This window comes from Cyprinus carpio, chromosome B25 (genome assembly GCF_018340385.1).
Source record: "Cyprinus carpio isolate SPL01 chromosome B25, ASM1834038v1, whole genome shotgun sequence".
NCBI lineage: Eukaryota > Metazoa > Chordata > Actinopteri > Cypriniformes > Cyprinidae > Cyprinus > Cyprinus carpio.
The window spans coordinates 13723699-13741354 of NC_056621.1; the positions used below are offsets into that span (position 1 = coordinate 13723699).

At 32.8% G+C, this 17656-nt stretch overlaps 1 protein-coding gene across 8 annotated transcripts in view; it reads right to left on the reverse strand.

Moving 5' to 3' along the window:
• LOC109064466 (membrane-associated guanylate kinase, WW and PDZ domain-containing protein 2-like) overlaps positions 1-17656 on the reverse strand; it is a 76855-nt gene that overhangs the window by 26843 nt on the left and 32356 nt on the right. For all 8 annotated transcript variants that reach the window (XM_042752848.1, XM_042752843.1, XM_042752841.1 and 5 more), the window contains exons 3-6: positions 9839-9958; positions 8173-8388; positions 6978-7197; positions 5419-5498 (exon numbers count right to left, since the gene is read on the reverse strand). In XM_042752848.1, the coding sequence (XP_042608782.1) occupies positions 5419-5498; positions 6978-7197; positions 8173-8388; positions 9839-9958 (636 nt within the window). The remainder of the gene's footprint in view (positions 1-5418; positions 5499-6977; positions 7198-8172; positions 8389-9838; positions 9959-17656) is intronic.

The following is a 17656-nucleotide window of genomic DNA, read 5'->3' on the forward strand; positions in this document are numbered from 1 at the left end:
AAAGGTATTCACGGCAACCCGTCAAAATAAAAGTCTGGTTTAATTTAAAGACAAGTATTTGCCAGAAATGTATTACCTATTGTTCAGCAGAATGTACATAGCCTACTACTACTACTACTAAAAAGAAACAAACATAATTTAAGGAATAATCACACAACATTTCTTCCATGTTTTAATTTTAATATGGTAAATCCCCTTTGTTTACCAAAAAATAAAGTTTGCTCAATTTTCAGTAATTAAAAGATAAATTAAATTAATGTTTTATGCCTTCATTTGATTACCAGAAAAATTTAAAATACATACAAAACGATTAAAAAATCATAAGGCTATTTTAAGAATTGTTTTTTTAAATAGATTAAGTTGTTTTTATGTATTTAAATAATTAGACAAGCTAAAACACAGAGTTAGGTAACAATAAAACATATGGTGAAGAAAAAATAAAACATTTCATAGGGCCCTAAACATAATTAATTAACTTTTAATAAATTGATGTGAAAATGTATACGTTTCATGATTTTAATTAGACATGCTTTGATTAATAAAATTTAATTTAACAAAAAAAAAAGAATAAAAATGGAATTAAAAAGGAATTAAAAAAAAAAATAAAACGGATTTTAAAGGGCCCTAAGAATGTCTTATTAACCTCACAGAGCACCCTAGCAGTCACCTAAAATGACCATACAACATTCAGAATACCCTAGAAACCACCTAGCAACCACCAAACAATGCCCTGGCAGCCACTGAGAACACCCTGGCATCACAGTGGACATTTTTCATGGACAATGCTGCAATTTTTTAAATGTAACATTTTTCCTAACACACACTTTAGTGTGTTAAACAAGTAGGTAGTGAACAAACAAGTAAACAAGCAAACAAAAGTCATGCTACAGCCTCTACACTGACACACATAAAGAGGGTCTACAGACAAGCCCTCAAAGCAAGTTTTTTACTCATACTGTGTCAAAAGAAGCCATGCTGTGTTCAGATAATCATTAGTTGAGTGAATGGATGCTGCGCTGAACAGAACGTTGGGCCGGAGGAGGCAGGAGCAGGTGTGACGACCAACGAGGTTCTCGCACCTCACTAGGAGGGTTACAGCAATCAATTCCCTCCTACACACACACACAGCAAACGGCTACACCGCATCCGCTAATGCTTGACCCTTCTCCTCACAATCAAAAACCAGTCTCATATTTAGGGTTTACATTAAGAACAAACCTTTCCCAGGCTGTCATCCAAGAGGATACATGATGAGCCTCTCATATGTGTCACATACACCACTTTAACTCAGAGAGAAAGACGAGTAACACACCAGATGGTGACACTTTCTTAACAGAAAAAAGTGAGAAGTGTGACATAACCTTGGCTTGAGTTACTGTAGGTTTCTTTTAAAGATCACATCTTGGTATGGAAGAAATTGGAGCCAAATGTTAAATATTTAATCTTACTTATAATAGGTCATATTTATTACTTCTCTTTATGATGCCTATTTATTTTGTATTTATATTTTATTTTGTAACTTAGAGGGAGGTGGAAACAACATGTTTTACAACCAACTAAAAATTATTATTTTTATTAACACCTAAAAGTTCCTGCACATTATAGCAAATTAAAAATTGCTTTAAGGCAGCTGTTTTAATAAATAAATTATAAACAACAAATAAATAATATTCAAAATATTTCAATGTATTACCTACTGAACATTCCCGCAATACTGCAAACCACATTTAAAAATGAATTTAATATATTACATGAGGTATATTCTATTTAATGTACCACAACTAGAAAACAATAAGGAAAAATCATATTCAAAATGTTCGAAACTATTACTTACTCAACGTTCCCACCATTCGCAACCCCGCACCCCAATAAGTTAAAACTTTTCATTCATAAATGTAACAAATATTATTAGCTTCTAATGCTTAATAGATCACCTATGCAACACATTAAGAAAATAATTAGCTTTTTAATAATCAATACAATATAAATAATAATACAGAAAATATATCACCTACTCATCAATTTTTTTAATAAATATAATTATATCATTCTTAACAGATTAATAATGCACCATAGTTGAAAAATAATTCTGAAACATCCATAATTTTAAAGAAAATTCTATATGTTTTTTATTTAGGACATTTTGGACCCTTTAAGGTTTTAAGACAATGATCTAACCCAGACCACCTTAAATATCTTTTCTCAAGCCTCCTTAAATCAATGGTCCTCCATCGGCAGTTGCCATGGCAACTATGGGAGAAGTCTCTTTTTCAGGTTCTTTCATTCACTGAGTGGCTTATGTATATTTGAGTGCATTGAATGCTCAAGTGTAAATATGAGTGTGTGCATATGTGCCGGATGCGTCTTTAAAAGTCCTGTGAAATTTATGCTCTCAAAACCAACAAGCAGGGCTGATTAAATAGCAAGCACGGAGTAAATTTTGGAGCGTGGGAACAATGGAAAAATGATTCCATTGTTGCTAAATTAAACAGGCACGCCTCTAAATTACACCAGGAATTGTGAGTAACATTGATTTGGACGGCAAAATTAGGTAGACACAGATAGATCATCTTTTATCTAACCTTTGATGAGAATTTATGATGAAACTGTGCCGCCCCATGAGGATCATAAGCTAACAGACATCTGAATTACATTCTGAATCATGTACATGTCTGAACTTTGAAGACAGACGTGGATCAATTTTGCAATGCACAGAGTGATTTCTTTGCAGCAGTTATTATTGAACATAATGGAAATCAATCATGATTATGTGTATGAGCTTACGTTGCTGCACAGACGTGCCCAAAAAAATAGATCTATGCTGTACTACAGAGAGGGATATTAGTAGTCATGTCACAGAGAGGAATTAAAAGGCCTGTGGAAAGAGATATTGATTTCTCTGGCCCCATTAAATTGCATTTTAATTCAACAGAGGGTTTCAAAGATGGTAGATTTGGGCACACAGAGACACCATGCATGTTTAACAGCCTGGCTGAGAAGAAAACATAAAAAATACAGGTTTTGAGCAAGCTAATGAATATATCATGCTGACTTGTGCTCCGTTTTTAGAGCACAGGTAATATGACAAGTGTGAATGAAGAAATAAAAAAATTAACAAAAAGAATGAATGGCTGTAAAAATGAATAGATGGCTTTATGGAAGTATGGATGGATGGATGAATGAACAAATAAATGAATGCATGAAGGGTAGAAGAATGCAGGTTAGATGGCTTTATGGATAAATGTATGAACAAAAAATAATGTATCAACGGAAAGGAGGATGAATGAAGGAAGGAATAAATAGCTCTCTGGTCAAATGAATGAATGATAGAGAATAGATAGCCTAAAAGATGGATGGATTAACAAACAAATGAATAAATGAACAAATTGATCAATATGCAAATGAATGAATGAATAGAGGACAGATGATTAATGGACGAATGAATTAAACAAACAAACCAATGGAGATAGTCTAAACAAATAGAAAAAAAAATGAATGAATGGAGGATAGATCCTCAAACACAATTGGTGACTGAATGAACAAACAAAACAAAAGAGAGAAGAGAGAATAGATAGCCTAAAAGATGGATGGATTAACAAACAAATGAATAAATGAACAAATTAATCAATATGCAAATGAATGAATAAAAATATAGAGGACAGATGATTAATGGATGAATGAATTAAACACACAAACCAATGGAGATAGTCTAAACAAATAAACTAATGAATGACTAGAATTAAGGATAAATGACTGCTTTATGAATGAACGAACGAACGAATGAATGAATGAACGAACGAACGAACGAACGAATGAATGAATGAATGAATGAATGAATGAATGGAGGATAAATCCTCAAAAAATTGGTGACTGAATGAACAAACAAAACAGAGGATGGATGGATGGACAAATGAATCAATGAGCAAACAAATGAATGAATTGAGAATATATAGCCTAAAAGATGGATGGATTAACAAACAAATGAATAAATGAACAAATGAATTAAACTAACAAACCAATGGAGAAAGTCTAAACAAATAAACTAATGAATGACTAGAATGGAGGATAAGTGACTTCTTTATAGATGGATGAATGGATGGATGGATGGATGAATAAATTATTAAATGGATTTATGGAAGCATAGATGGATGAATGAATGAACAAATTAATGAATGCATGAAGGGTACAAGGATGGATGTATGAATGTAGGTTAGATGGCTTTATGGATGGAAAGGAGGAGGAATGAAGGAATGAATAATTAGCTTTCTTATCAAATAAATCAATGAATAAACAAAGAAATAAATGGAGGATAGATTTTCAAAGGATTTGTGACTGAATGAACAAATGGACAGAGGATGATGGATGGTTGGATGGATGAAAGAACAAATGAATCAATAAGCGAAAGAATGAACGGATAGAAGATAGATAGCTAAAAGATGGATGGATGAACAAACAAAGGAATAAATACACAACTGAATCAATATGCAAACGAATGAATGAATGAAAAAAGAACAGATGGCTTAATGGATGAATTAATAAACAAACTAACAAACCAGTGGAGAAAGTCTGAATAAATAAACTAATGAATGACTGGGATGGAGGATGGATGACTGCTTTAAAGATTTATGATCAAACAAATAAATAACTGGACAAGAAAACGAATGGAGAATATATACTTAAGGAAGTGAATCAACAAAACAAATGAATAGAGGATGGAAGGATGGATGAATGGATAGATGGATGGCTGTATGACTAAACAAACGATTAAACAAGCACACAAAAGAATGGATAATAGATGCTTAAAGAATGGGTGAATCAACTAACAAACAAACAGAGGATGGATGACTGAACAACAACGCATGAATCAACAAGTAAATGAATGAATAGAGGACAAATGGCCTAATGGATTAATAAAAAACAAACAAAAAATGGAGGGATAGAAACACTAAATTAAACAATAAAACAAATGAATGGAGGATAGATGCTTAATAGACAAATGGATGAATGAATGAATGAATGAATGAATGAATGAATGAATGAATGAATGAATGAATAGCTATATAGATTGGTGGCTTTATGGCTGGTTGGACATATGGTTGTACAAACAAAAAAATAACTAATGAAAGAATAAACAGATAAAAGCATACATCAATGCTGAATAAACACAGTGCGCAAACATCATGATCTAGTAGTTTGTCATTCTGGATGTTTCATGAAACCAGAGCACAATCTGATCGTGTTCTGACATCACTAACAAACCCACAAAATGGAAACCTTTCCCCTTCGGACTCCATGTTACAATCATTCACGTGTACATCTCCAGAGGGAAAATACAAGTAGAGGTCACGACATCAAATTTCTCCAAGCGTAAAAGAGAGCCACACACTCACACATGTGTAAACAGACTCAAACACTCACCGTCTTCCTCACACTCCTCTGGGGGCTTGGCTTTCTTTGCTAGTCGAGGGTCGAGCCATGACGTCGTTTTGGTATTGTGACTGAAAAGAAAAAATATTGTTTAGCTACCATGATATGAATCAAAACCGCCTCTATGTGCGTTATGTCAGGTAAATGTTGGTACAAGCCTAACTTTGAAATATATCCCAGAAGGCCTCAGTCACAGTGGCTGGGGATTTTTCCAGTTAACACAATGACAATCAATACTTTTAATAAGTCCCTTGTTTCTCATTAAGGACAGATGGGAGGGAGACGAAGATCTCGAACACTCTTTCCTCAGCTACTCTGGCAGATTCAGTTTTAGTGATTAATTTTTCAACATTTTCCAAAGTGTCAGTTCATCCTTAAAGTGGTACCAAGTGATATATACTGAATAATATTTTTATTTAAAACTAAATGTAAAAAATTAAATACAAATTCACGTATTTATTTATACAAGAATATTGAAACAAATGTTCATATAGTATTGCAGATTTAAATTTCAACAGCAAAAATGACATTAGAATTGAGTTCAATTGAGTTATGAAAATCTTAATCTGATTTGCTTGCATCATCACTAAAATGTTCATGAAAGTACATGTGTAGTATTAAATGTATTAAAATTGGTTAGTAATAAATTAATTAATTAATAATGCATTTTTATTACCAGTTATATTTTATAATATTATATTATATACTTAATTTAATATAAATATAAATATTAATTTGTTATATCATCTCTTTAGAATTAAACATTTTGGTAACACTTTGCGAAAAGGTTATGTTAACATTAACATGTTTACATCATTTAACAATATTTCATGTAATGTATGAACTAACATTAACTAACAATGAGTAATATATTTGTTATTCATTAGCATTTATTCATCTTTCTTAACATTAGTTAATAAAAATACAACTGTTCAAAGTTAGTTCATATTAGCTCAGGTGAATTAAATCATATAGACAATATAATTTTTGATTTTGAAAATGCATTAGTAAAGGTTCAAATTCACATAAAGTAAGATTAATAAATGTTTTATGTACTTCAGGCTAACTAATGTAATTAATTAACGTTAACAAATGAAAACTCAGTGTAAAGTGTTACCAATATTTTAAACCAAACTGCCTTGTTTGATTGAAATGATGAAAAATGTATGAAAATATGAATTTACAATTAATATTTATATATTAATCAAATTATTTATATTAAGTAATTTTACATTAACTAATAAAAATGAATTTCAATAAATTTCAGAGGCAATTACGTAAACTGAAAACCATCAAAAGAATAAAAAACTAATTATAATTTTAGCTACTGTACATTTCCAGCCCTACCATGTGCTGAAGTCCAGCAAATCATTTCCAAAATGCAAAATGCAGTAAACTGAACTGCACTGAAGTGAATGAGCTTAATATTGGATACATAAATAATTCAGCAATCCGTAATGATCTGTAAACGAGGACACTGCAACAGGTAGAGCTCCATATGCTCAAACCTCTTTCATTATGAAGTGTGCTTTGAAGTGCACTTCACTCACTCTATGAAGTAAACTTCTCCTTTCTCAGTGTAGGCCATCTCCCAGTTATCTGGCAAAGGGCCCAGTTCATCATTCTCCTGGGAGTCCTGTGGGGACTTGGGGGCGTCTCCTTCCTCCTCCGGGGCATCTGTGGTGGTGAGGGTGGGGGTCTCGGGTGGGCACGGCTGGACAGGCACATCTCCGGAAGCGTCGGTGCTCTTGTCCTCGTGTTCGCTTGATTCTGTGAGGGAAAACAAAACAAATCAGTGTTGACCATGACCTTCCGACTGAGAGACTTATTTGACAGTAGAGTGCCGTAAAGGATGGTACAAAGAGATACGAGTACATAAATCAAACAAGTAGGGCTGCACGATTATGACAAAAATCATAATTGTCGATTATTCCCTTGAAATTGTAATTGCGATTATTAATTACGATCATTACAATTTACATTGAATGATGTTTATACCATTGTTTGATGCAAATGCATGCCGTATTTTTATATGAAAATGAACAAGCTGAAAACACTCTAACTGAAAAACTTTTTGTGCTTTTCTATAGTATTAAGCCTCAAATGTCAACTATACATCGGAATGGTTTCTTCTTTAAATTATGAAAAAGTAAAAAATTTGAATGGTATTATAATGTTATAATAAAACTAAAATTAAAATAATGGGAAAAACCCTTAAGATAACATGTAGAAAGAAAAAAACACATCTTAAGCACGCCGAATAACATAAGTGGACTTTGAATGATTAATCGCCACTTTGAACAATTACGTAATTGTGGCATCCATAATTGTAATTGCGAGACTAAGAGTATCTATGTTTAGGTCATCCACCTATTTTTATACTAAGACTATTGGATGAAAACGCCAATAAAAACAAAAATACTAAAAAAAAACATAAAAACTTATGCGCACAATTTTATGCACATTTAGGAATATTGGATGAAAACGCCAAGATGCGCAAAAATTCTAAAAATGCACATAAAAACTTATGCGCACAATTGAGTAGGATAAACTTTTTATCCGATGCGCATAAGTTAAATTTGCATCTTTGGATGGAAACATAGCTACTGTCAAAATTAATTCTTACTAGAAAGCCTTACCAGCCTTACTAAAAGAGCCTCATCAGCTCAGTATGATTCAAAACCTCATTTTGTAGTTACGTAACAACTGAAAACTACGATCGCAGTAACAGTGGTAGGTCGTAACCTGGTGTGATGGCGATGCCGTTGCCATTGACGACTGGGCTCTCTTCCTCCTCCTCTTCTGGTGGCTCAATGCTGTCCTTCTCCATGTTGCTGACGGACTTATTCCTCTTCCTTTTTCCCTCTGCACTGGGTCGGGCACCGGGCAAGAGTTGGTCCGTCACATTAAACAGCATCGGCGTGGGTTCGGCAGGAGGCTTTGGCGTGCCATAGAAGTTATCTAGAAACAACACGTTTTGTGATTTAATCTAGGAAAAATCACTTTCACAGCTACTTTGCATGCAAAAAGGTGAAGTCTGATTTGAGGTACACTTTTCAATAACTTCGCTTGAGTAATTTTTTTTCTGTGTGATGTTTGCCGTTACGGCACCCTCATTCACCGGCGACTAAATTGTTTCATTCAAGATTGAAAAGAAATCATGTGTATCCAGGGAAATCTGTTTAATGATTAAAAACTGAGCTCCTGTGTGGTTACGGCACAGACTTTATGAATTCATTTGCAGGTCTGTGGGGACGGAAACAGAAGAGGTGAAGTTCATCGATTCATTTAAATTACACCTTGTGACCCAGAATTATAGACTGGGAGTGGACTAACTTCAATCCAACAAATCCACATGAAATCTATAAAATCAATATACAGTACCTATATACTGTTCTGACTTCAATTAAATATCCTGTCAAATTAAAAACAGCTGTTTTTACTGTGCTGAAGTGAACCATGTTTTCATGCTAGCTATTACAGACAGATGGTTCATTCTCATTCTAGAGAGCATTTAATTGGACAAATATTTGCATGTACAATTTTTCTTATTTTATGCAAAAACTGTTTTCTATTTGAATATATTTTAATATGTAATTTATTTCTGTGATGCAAAGTTGAATTTTCAGCATCATTACTCCAGTCTTCAGTGTCACATGATCCTTCAGAAATCATTGTATCATGCTGGTTTGCCACTCAAGAAACATTTCTTATTATTATCAATGTTAAAAACAGTTCATATTTTAGTGAAAACCTTGATACATTTATTTCAGAAATGTTTGATTAATATAAAGTTATTTATTTAAAATATATATATATATATATATATATATCATTTTGGATCTTGCTAAATATTAAATTAAACGGTTTTATCAAATTATTAAGATTAAATTTAAGTGAGTATTAGATGACTGCACAGTTAAACTAAAAATAAAGGAAACTCCCCCCTAATATTCTCTGATAATTGAGATGATTCCCATTAAATGTAATTTTTTGAAGTTATAAAACTTTCTTTATTGACATATCAAAAAATTTCAACAAACATCATATTTGTCTTTCTCTGCCGTTATTCTCAATGTCTGTCACTAAGTTGTCTCTCACTGAAGCTGTTATGACGCTGTGCCTCACAGATTCATGGGAAGGATCTTCCTCACCTCATGAAGAGAAAAGAAACCTGCATCTGAAAGTAGTCCACGCACCTCAGTGTCAGCTCTCAAGAGACCAAACTGCACTAGTTCTGAATACCTCTGCTCAATGTCAAAGATATGCGCTCCTTCATGCAGTAACATGGAACAAATTTAAGGAAATTCATATTCCAGGCCGCAATAGTGTAACAGGTGTTTTCTAAGCTTTATTTGGAGAGGTAATGATTTATTGAGATGTGGGAGGTTTAACAGTATATTTCACTTACCTTCGTATGTTCCACTTTCTAACAAAGCCCCACTTTTCTCTAATTCCATAAAGCGCTCAACGCTCACAAAGTTGTAGTCCACACCTGGGACCTCCCCCTCTTTGGGCTGTCTCGTTGTGCCTGCAGACAAAAAAAAAAAAAACACATATCACGTTTGTCAGAATATTTAAGCTATACACAAGACTAAGCAAAATACAGCCTCACAGAAATGTACTGTCGAAGCATCACAGTAAGTTATGATACAATTGATTCACAAGGTAAAATATATGTGAAATATATGTGAACATATATATAGAGCCAGAATGGTGTGATTTTCTTTGATGTTTCTTGAGCACCAAATCAGCATATTGATTTCTGAAGGATCACGTGACACTGAAGTCTGGAGTAATGATGCTGAAAATTCAGCTTTGCATCACAGGAATAAATAAAAATGGTCTGGTATTTTCTGGAGCAGCGTTTAAAACCAAATAAGGACAAACAGTTACTTACAAAAAACACTAAGCAATAAAGTAACTGTGAAAACTCTCAAAGTGTTGTTTCCAAGTTCCATATTTACTGTTTATGTAAATTGGGTGCATAATTAATGTATTAACTGAGGCTGAGTCTTCTGAGGGTAATCAAACATTCTTAAGAAATCAGGCACTGGGGATTTGCAAGACGCATACTTAGCAACGATATCATAATCCAGTCCCTTGAGCTCTCAACCAAATCGTCTCTTGATTTCTCAAAACTTTTAGTCTGGAAAAAAAAAAATCATCCAGCTTTTAGCTTGTGAACTTCCCAGCAAGAGAAAGAGTCCATCCCTGCTGTTTGCTTTTGCAGGTTGGCTTAATGACATTCTATCATCATGACCAATAATCAGGTGTGAAACAGACATTTATTATTGAATACCACCCGAGGGGAAAATACTTGAGCATGTGAACCATAAAAATATGAAGCTGACTAAATCAAAAATTCAATTCAAGTTTCTGTGAAAAATGACAGTTCATTCGAAATTAGGGCACTTTTATTTAATTTAGCATTCTTATTAATTCTGGCAATTCAAAGGACAATTTAAGATTAATCAGGTGGGTAATTAATAGCGAGATTTGATTTGACTTCACAGAGCGAGCACAGATGAAGCTAATGATATTAATCAATAATAGCAGTCAGCTGGCAACTAAGGAGACATAAAATGAAAATGAAATGCCACTGAGAAAATCAGAAACATTGAGAATCAAATATATTATGAAGGAGAAATAAAAATTATATATAGATACATAAAAAAAAAATAAACAGAAAAAAAAATTCAAATAAAACATAATCAATGTCGTTCTAAAACCATTAAGACCTCAGTTCATCTTCGGAATACAAATTAAGATATTTTTGTGATGAAATCCGAGAGCTTTCAGACCCTGTTGAGACAGCAATGCAACTACCACATTCAAGGCCCAGAAAGGTAGTAAGGACATTGTTAAAATAGTCCATGTGACCTCAGTGGTTCAACCTTAATTTTATGAAGCAATGAGAATACTTTTTCTGTGCTAAGAAAACAAAAATAATAACTTTAGTCAACAGTTTCTTCTCTACTGTGTCAGTTTTCGACAGTACTCACTACCTTTCTAAGCCTTGAACGTGTTAGTTGCGTTGCTGTCTATGCAGGGTCAGAAAGCTCTCGGGTTTCATCAAAAATATCTTAATTTGTGTTTTAAAGATGAACCAAGGTCTTAAGGGTTTGGAACGTCCCGAAGGTGAGTAATTAATGACAGAATTATTTATTATTGGGTGAACTGTTCCTTTAAGAAAACTATCAGTGAGCCGCTAGCAATGAATATAACAGATCAGCAGAGATTCAGTCATTCATACAGGAGCTGAACTGTCTGTGGATAAAGCATTATTACTCACATATGGAACAACAATAGTCCAGTGAGACATTATTCTGGCTGTTATTGCTTTACAATTGCTAAACTGACTCCATCACAATGAATCAAACTGTCTGAGACAAACGTCCTACATGCCCAGACATCATTTTCATTAAAATTTCCATAATATCCCCAGTCATAAATAGAATACGAACACATTCAACAAATTAAAACACTTTTTAACAGCAAATAAGCTATAGCATTTATTTTGAGCACTATAAGGAGTTTCTGGACGCATTTTCAGCTGGTTGAGATGGCAGACCAGCTGACCAATTTAAAAATCAGTCACAACAGATTTCTACATACATTACTTCTACATAATTTGCTCATAAAAATCAGTCACAACAGATTTCTACATACATTACTTCTACATAATTTGCTTATATAATATGGAAATAAAAATCAGTCACAACAGATTTCTACATACATTACTTCTACATAATTTGCTTATATAATATGGAAAGCTTTCAAGCCAGTGCTAATAAAAGCTTTTGCCCATATCTATCTGGTGTTTCAGGACACACTTAAATAACACTTTTCCACTATTTAGTCATAGGCTAATTTCAGATTCAGAAGGCAGATATGCATTACCTCAGATCTGGAAATCAGAGGTTGGAGTGTATTTCTGGACTAGTCTTTGAACAAGAAAAGTCCATTTTGATTTTAGGGCTAAAATGATAGACCATATGTGCTGTTTTGAGAGGTGAAGGTACTGCTGAATTATGAAAGTAAGACAAAACTCAAATTTTTACTAAGTGAGAGAGAGACTGGGAATGAGAGGTGAGTGCATCATACACAGCTTATGTAATATGCAGACAGCAATGGCACACTGTGGTCTAGAACATTTAAATATTCAAGGATATTCACCTGAACATCATTTCACCAGCGATGAGCCTAAATATAGTAGCTGTGAATCCTTTTACAAATCCAGTGGCTCCCCCGAGATGAAGGCCTAATGCCGAGAAGATATTTTGTGCATAAGCTGTACAAAGCAACAGGCCTTCTTTGAACTGTCAATTATTCTAGCATGTATATAAGTGCAATACAAATAATAATTAAAAGTAACCATCTAACAGCCGCATACTGTAGCACTGCACTGAAAACAACCTTAGTAACCACATAGCAACACCCTGGTAACGTTTGCAATACCCCAGCACTGATAGCAAAGTTTACATAGGGAAGCACAATTATTTTTTAAGAAAATAAATTATTAGAAATGAATATAACAACAGATAGACAGAACAAAAGTTAGAACGACAGAACGAGAGATAGATTCATCCCATATGTACTTATCCATCTGTGTCATTACAGATTGTAAAGAGATGTAAAGGCCTCTATGGAGGAGTGATTTCAGTCTTCTGACAACACAATTTTACAGTACATGTCCAGGAAAACATAATGTGCTGACAGAGGCAATTCAAATGCACAAATGCCTGCATCTGTATGCTGACAAAGGGCTAAACATGACACAGAGGAAATTACACGGAAGCTTTGCTGATATTCATATGCATCATTAATATTTATATCTTAATAATCAAATGGAAATAGTGTACAGTTTTCTCCTTAAGTATTTGGGGTGGGATCTCTTTCTTTTGGAGAACAAATCTTGCGATTTAATCAAATCTAATCAATTAACAACATTCAGAGAAGATTATGCAAACAATACGTATTTAATGGCAAGATTTAACAGCACAGACATAAACAATAAATCAATACACTTTCATTTACACAGATTTAATTAAATTTAATTGATTTAATCAAAAGAAAAATGTTCCATAGGTAATATAAGGCTGTTTCTAATTAATTAATTAATTTTCAATATTAAAATATATCTCCTATTCCAGATAATATGCTAAGACAACTTTAAGTATGCGTTATTGCTCAAAAAGTGGAACAAAAGTAAAACAAACAAACACATAAATGAATAAAAAGAAACCTGTGTAGAAACCTGTCCGAAAACAGTCATTATATTTTTTTTGGGGGGGGTTTGGTGCTGCTAATGGAAAATAAATTATACACTTCACCTTAAAGAGCTTTTATATTACAAAATATATCGAAGAAAAATGACATCATCAGCCTGAGGTGGGTGCTGATCTGTCTCGGCTAATGCATCTGTTCAGATGACTACCTGAAGAGCCCTGATTAAATACATCCATGGGGTAAATCTGATTAAAACAGGGAATAGAAACTGGCTTAGGTTCTCTCTCTCTCTCTCTCTCTCTCTCTCTCTCTGATCACTCTCATGCGATTATGGCTGATGTGATTATGAGAAATGATGAGCGAAAATTGCGTCCAGCTTTACCTGTTTTCATTTCTCTGCTTGATTACCTCCTTATATCAGCTTCACCTTCCCATGTGAAACAATCTTTCAGGTGCGACTGTTTCGCACTTGCAGAGGCTCTGCCGTCCTGTTTCAATTCCCTGTCAAAGCAAATCAACTGCAAGGATACAAAAGGCACCTCTGCTCTGGCTTTACTTCATAGTTCTGAGCCACAGCAGCTCATTCTTAGCCTCTCTCGCTGTCTCCATTCATCTCCTCAGGAATCCTCTGCTTTAAAGTCGTCAAGCAGCATCTCTTTGGATCACTTGGATTGCAAGTGACAATTCCACCTGCTAAACAAAGCCCTGACAACTGATGCTCCAGACAGACGCAGACAAGCCTCATATAAACAACAGCGTGCAGAAACCATATTCACCAAGAAGACTGATCTGTGATGCAGCAAATAAACCCAAACCAAATGCTCTTTCCTAAATATATATTCGTCATTAACAGGAAAAATGTTCTATAGTTCATTCTCCAGAGAAAAGGAGTGTTCCTATGTGGCATATATTAATACATTAACAGAAAATAAATGGGAATTGCTCGAAGAACGTACACTAATAGATTGAAGTAAACACATTATCTAAAAATATATATAAATAAAAAATAATAACAACAAAAACATCCCTAAAATTAAAACACTTATCAGATAATATAAATACAAAAAAACAAATATATAAATAAATATATATTATATATACATATATATATATATATATATATATATATATATATATAACACACATAAATACATACACACACACACAAATTATTTTTAATACATACAAAATATTTTTTAACTACATATAAATACTTTAATACTAATATATAATATAATATAATATAATATAATATAATATAATATAATATAATATAATAATATAATATAATATAATATAATATGATATAAAAAAATATAATATAATATAAATCTATATCAATTTATATATATTAATACATATTATTATTAAGTTTACAGTATATTATTATTTCATATAGGTTCAAAAAAAAATTATTTTGATTATTATTATTACTTTATTATTATTATACATTATAATTATGAAACATATAAATATATATTTATATATTTATCCATTAATTAATACCAATTATTATTATTATTATTATTATTATAATACATTGTATTATATTATAATTAATTATTATTAATCATTATAATTATTAAATATTATTATTGCTATTGTTTAGATAGTGTTTTAACTAATTTATTTAATATAATAATTTAATACGTTGTATGATTTAATGTGTTATTTAATGATTAACAGTTATATAACTACTATTATGACTACTAATTTAACTTTAAATTCCAAAATGTTTTTGAACTGAATTTTGAAAAGTTATTGCTAATCACTGAATTTTTAATGACAAAATACAGTGTGATTTTTTTTTTTTACATTGTAATATTCACTGTGTAAATACACAAACATTATACACTGCACTACTAAAATGCAACAATTTAGTGCAATTTAATGTAATTTTTTACATTTTGTATTAGAGACATTTGTCATGAATATAAATCTATAGAGCAGCCTGACACAGTAAGATTGAGTTAAGTTTGGAACAAGACTAAAGTATAAGGACCTTGCAAATAAAACTGTTAGTAGCTCATTTGAATGAACAACAGACCAAACATCAAAAGATAAAAAAGCACTGCCTCACCAAACAGCAGGAAGGTTTGAGAAGTCCTTTGAGAAGTCAAAGAAGGCGAAACAGGTAAACTAATGAAAGAATCAAGCACTGGAATATATTTCCAGTCAGCACAAATGACTCTGTGCATGAAGGCTGACACCGAGGCCCTGCTCTTGTGTAGCGTCTGTGGAAACGCTTGAAGCGTTGAGTGCCAGGCTGAAGGCCTGAAATTTGCCTGTAATAGCCTGCAGCCTCTCTGACACTCGTGACGGGGGGTCATGTTCCCTCTAATCTGTGGTCAGTCCAACCTTGAAGCCCGGTGCCGCTCTGTGCGCTGAATAGCTAAAGTCTGAATGGAGGTAAACAGCTCTCAGGGTGAGTAGAGGTGAAGGCATATGTGAGATACGGCCGCACTGGAGTGAATGAGCCGATATGGGACGACCCAGGGGATTTAGCAGCAAACACGAGGCACTGCGCTTTTGAACACGATGCAGGAAACAGCCCTTCAATCATGGCTATACATTGAAACTCTGCTACTGAGTGATTAAACCTGTGATTCATCACATCGTAGGTGAACTGTAATGGACTGAATGCCATCAAATGCCTTCAGAAACCAAGGCAAATAAGGTGAACCTTCACTTGAAGGAAACTTACATTTGACTGAAAAACTTGAAGTAGAAACCAAAAGCATTATAACTCAGCACTAAGAGAAGCACTGGGTATCCAAACTGATTTCCATTTTCATTTAGATTCGGTCTCATAAAGTGTTGATATCAATTCAGTTTTATCAAAAATGTATTCAAAAGCTGATCAGATGTCTGTATATTAAGATTGTTCAGCAGAAATCAAAACCACAATGGGATCCTAACCAGTTAATTAACCAAATTAATTAATAATTTGTTGCTGGAAATAAAAAAAAAAAAAAAAAATATATATAGTATATATATATATATATATATATATATATGAATATTATATATATATATATATATATATATATATATATATATATATATATATAAAATAATAATAATTTAATCTTTCAGATTTTTCTAAACATTTTGAGCTAGTTGTCAAGAAAACATTTCTCCTTTTAATGTAGTTTAACTTGATGTACTAAAATAACTAAAACTGAAATAAAAAAAATAATGAAAACTATTAAAAATGTCAAAAACAAAATGACTAAACAACAAAATGACTAAAACTTGAACTTAAATTTAAATGAAAATCCAAAATCTTGCAAAATATCGCAATGATACTAAAATAAAGCTGACATTTACAAAAAACAAACAAACAATTGAATTTCTCCATGTGTCCATGTGCTGATCTGTGAGAGAAGCGCTTGAAGGGTGACAGAGAGCGCTTTAGGAATATTTTTGCGTCAGAGAATCATTTCAACCCAGGGCTTTAAAACAGAGGGTCAGACATGGCAGCGAGCTACTAACTGTGACTAACACTGTCATGCTTTCAAGCATTTCATGCTGCTAGTGCAACACTGCAAATATATATATATATATATATATATATATATAATCAGTATTTTTGTCTTGGTCTACAGTGAGGAAAAACAAACAACATTTTTCAACATTAATTATTTGCATACTTTATAAATACATACATTAATTAATTAATTAATAGTTAATTGTGATTTATTTGATGAATTATTGTCACATAAAAATGAAAATAATTTGGAATTTAAATCGACTGACATTTTTTCGGAAAACAAAAAATATTTTTTGCAGATTATCACAATGGTTGGCATTTGTGAGTATTAATGTAAGCCACCATATTGTGTGAAAGCCACAGACCAGAACACATGAAAAAACCCTCAGATTCTTCAAAACCTTTTATTCGCCTCTTGTGCAAAACAAGAATTTATAGTCTCCATCTCAAGGCGTAAATAATCTCAAACCTCAATGCCTTCATTTTGATTTCTGCCTCGGCTGA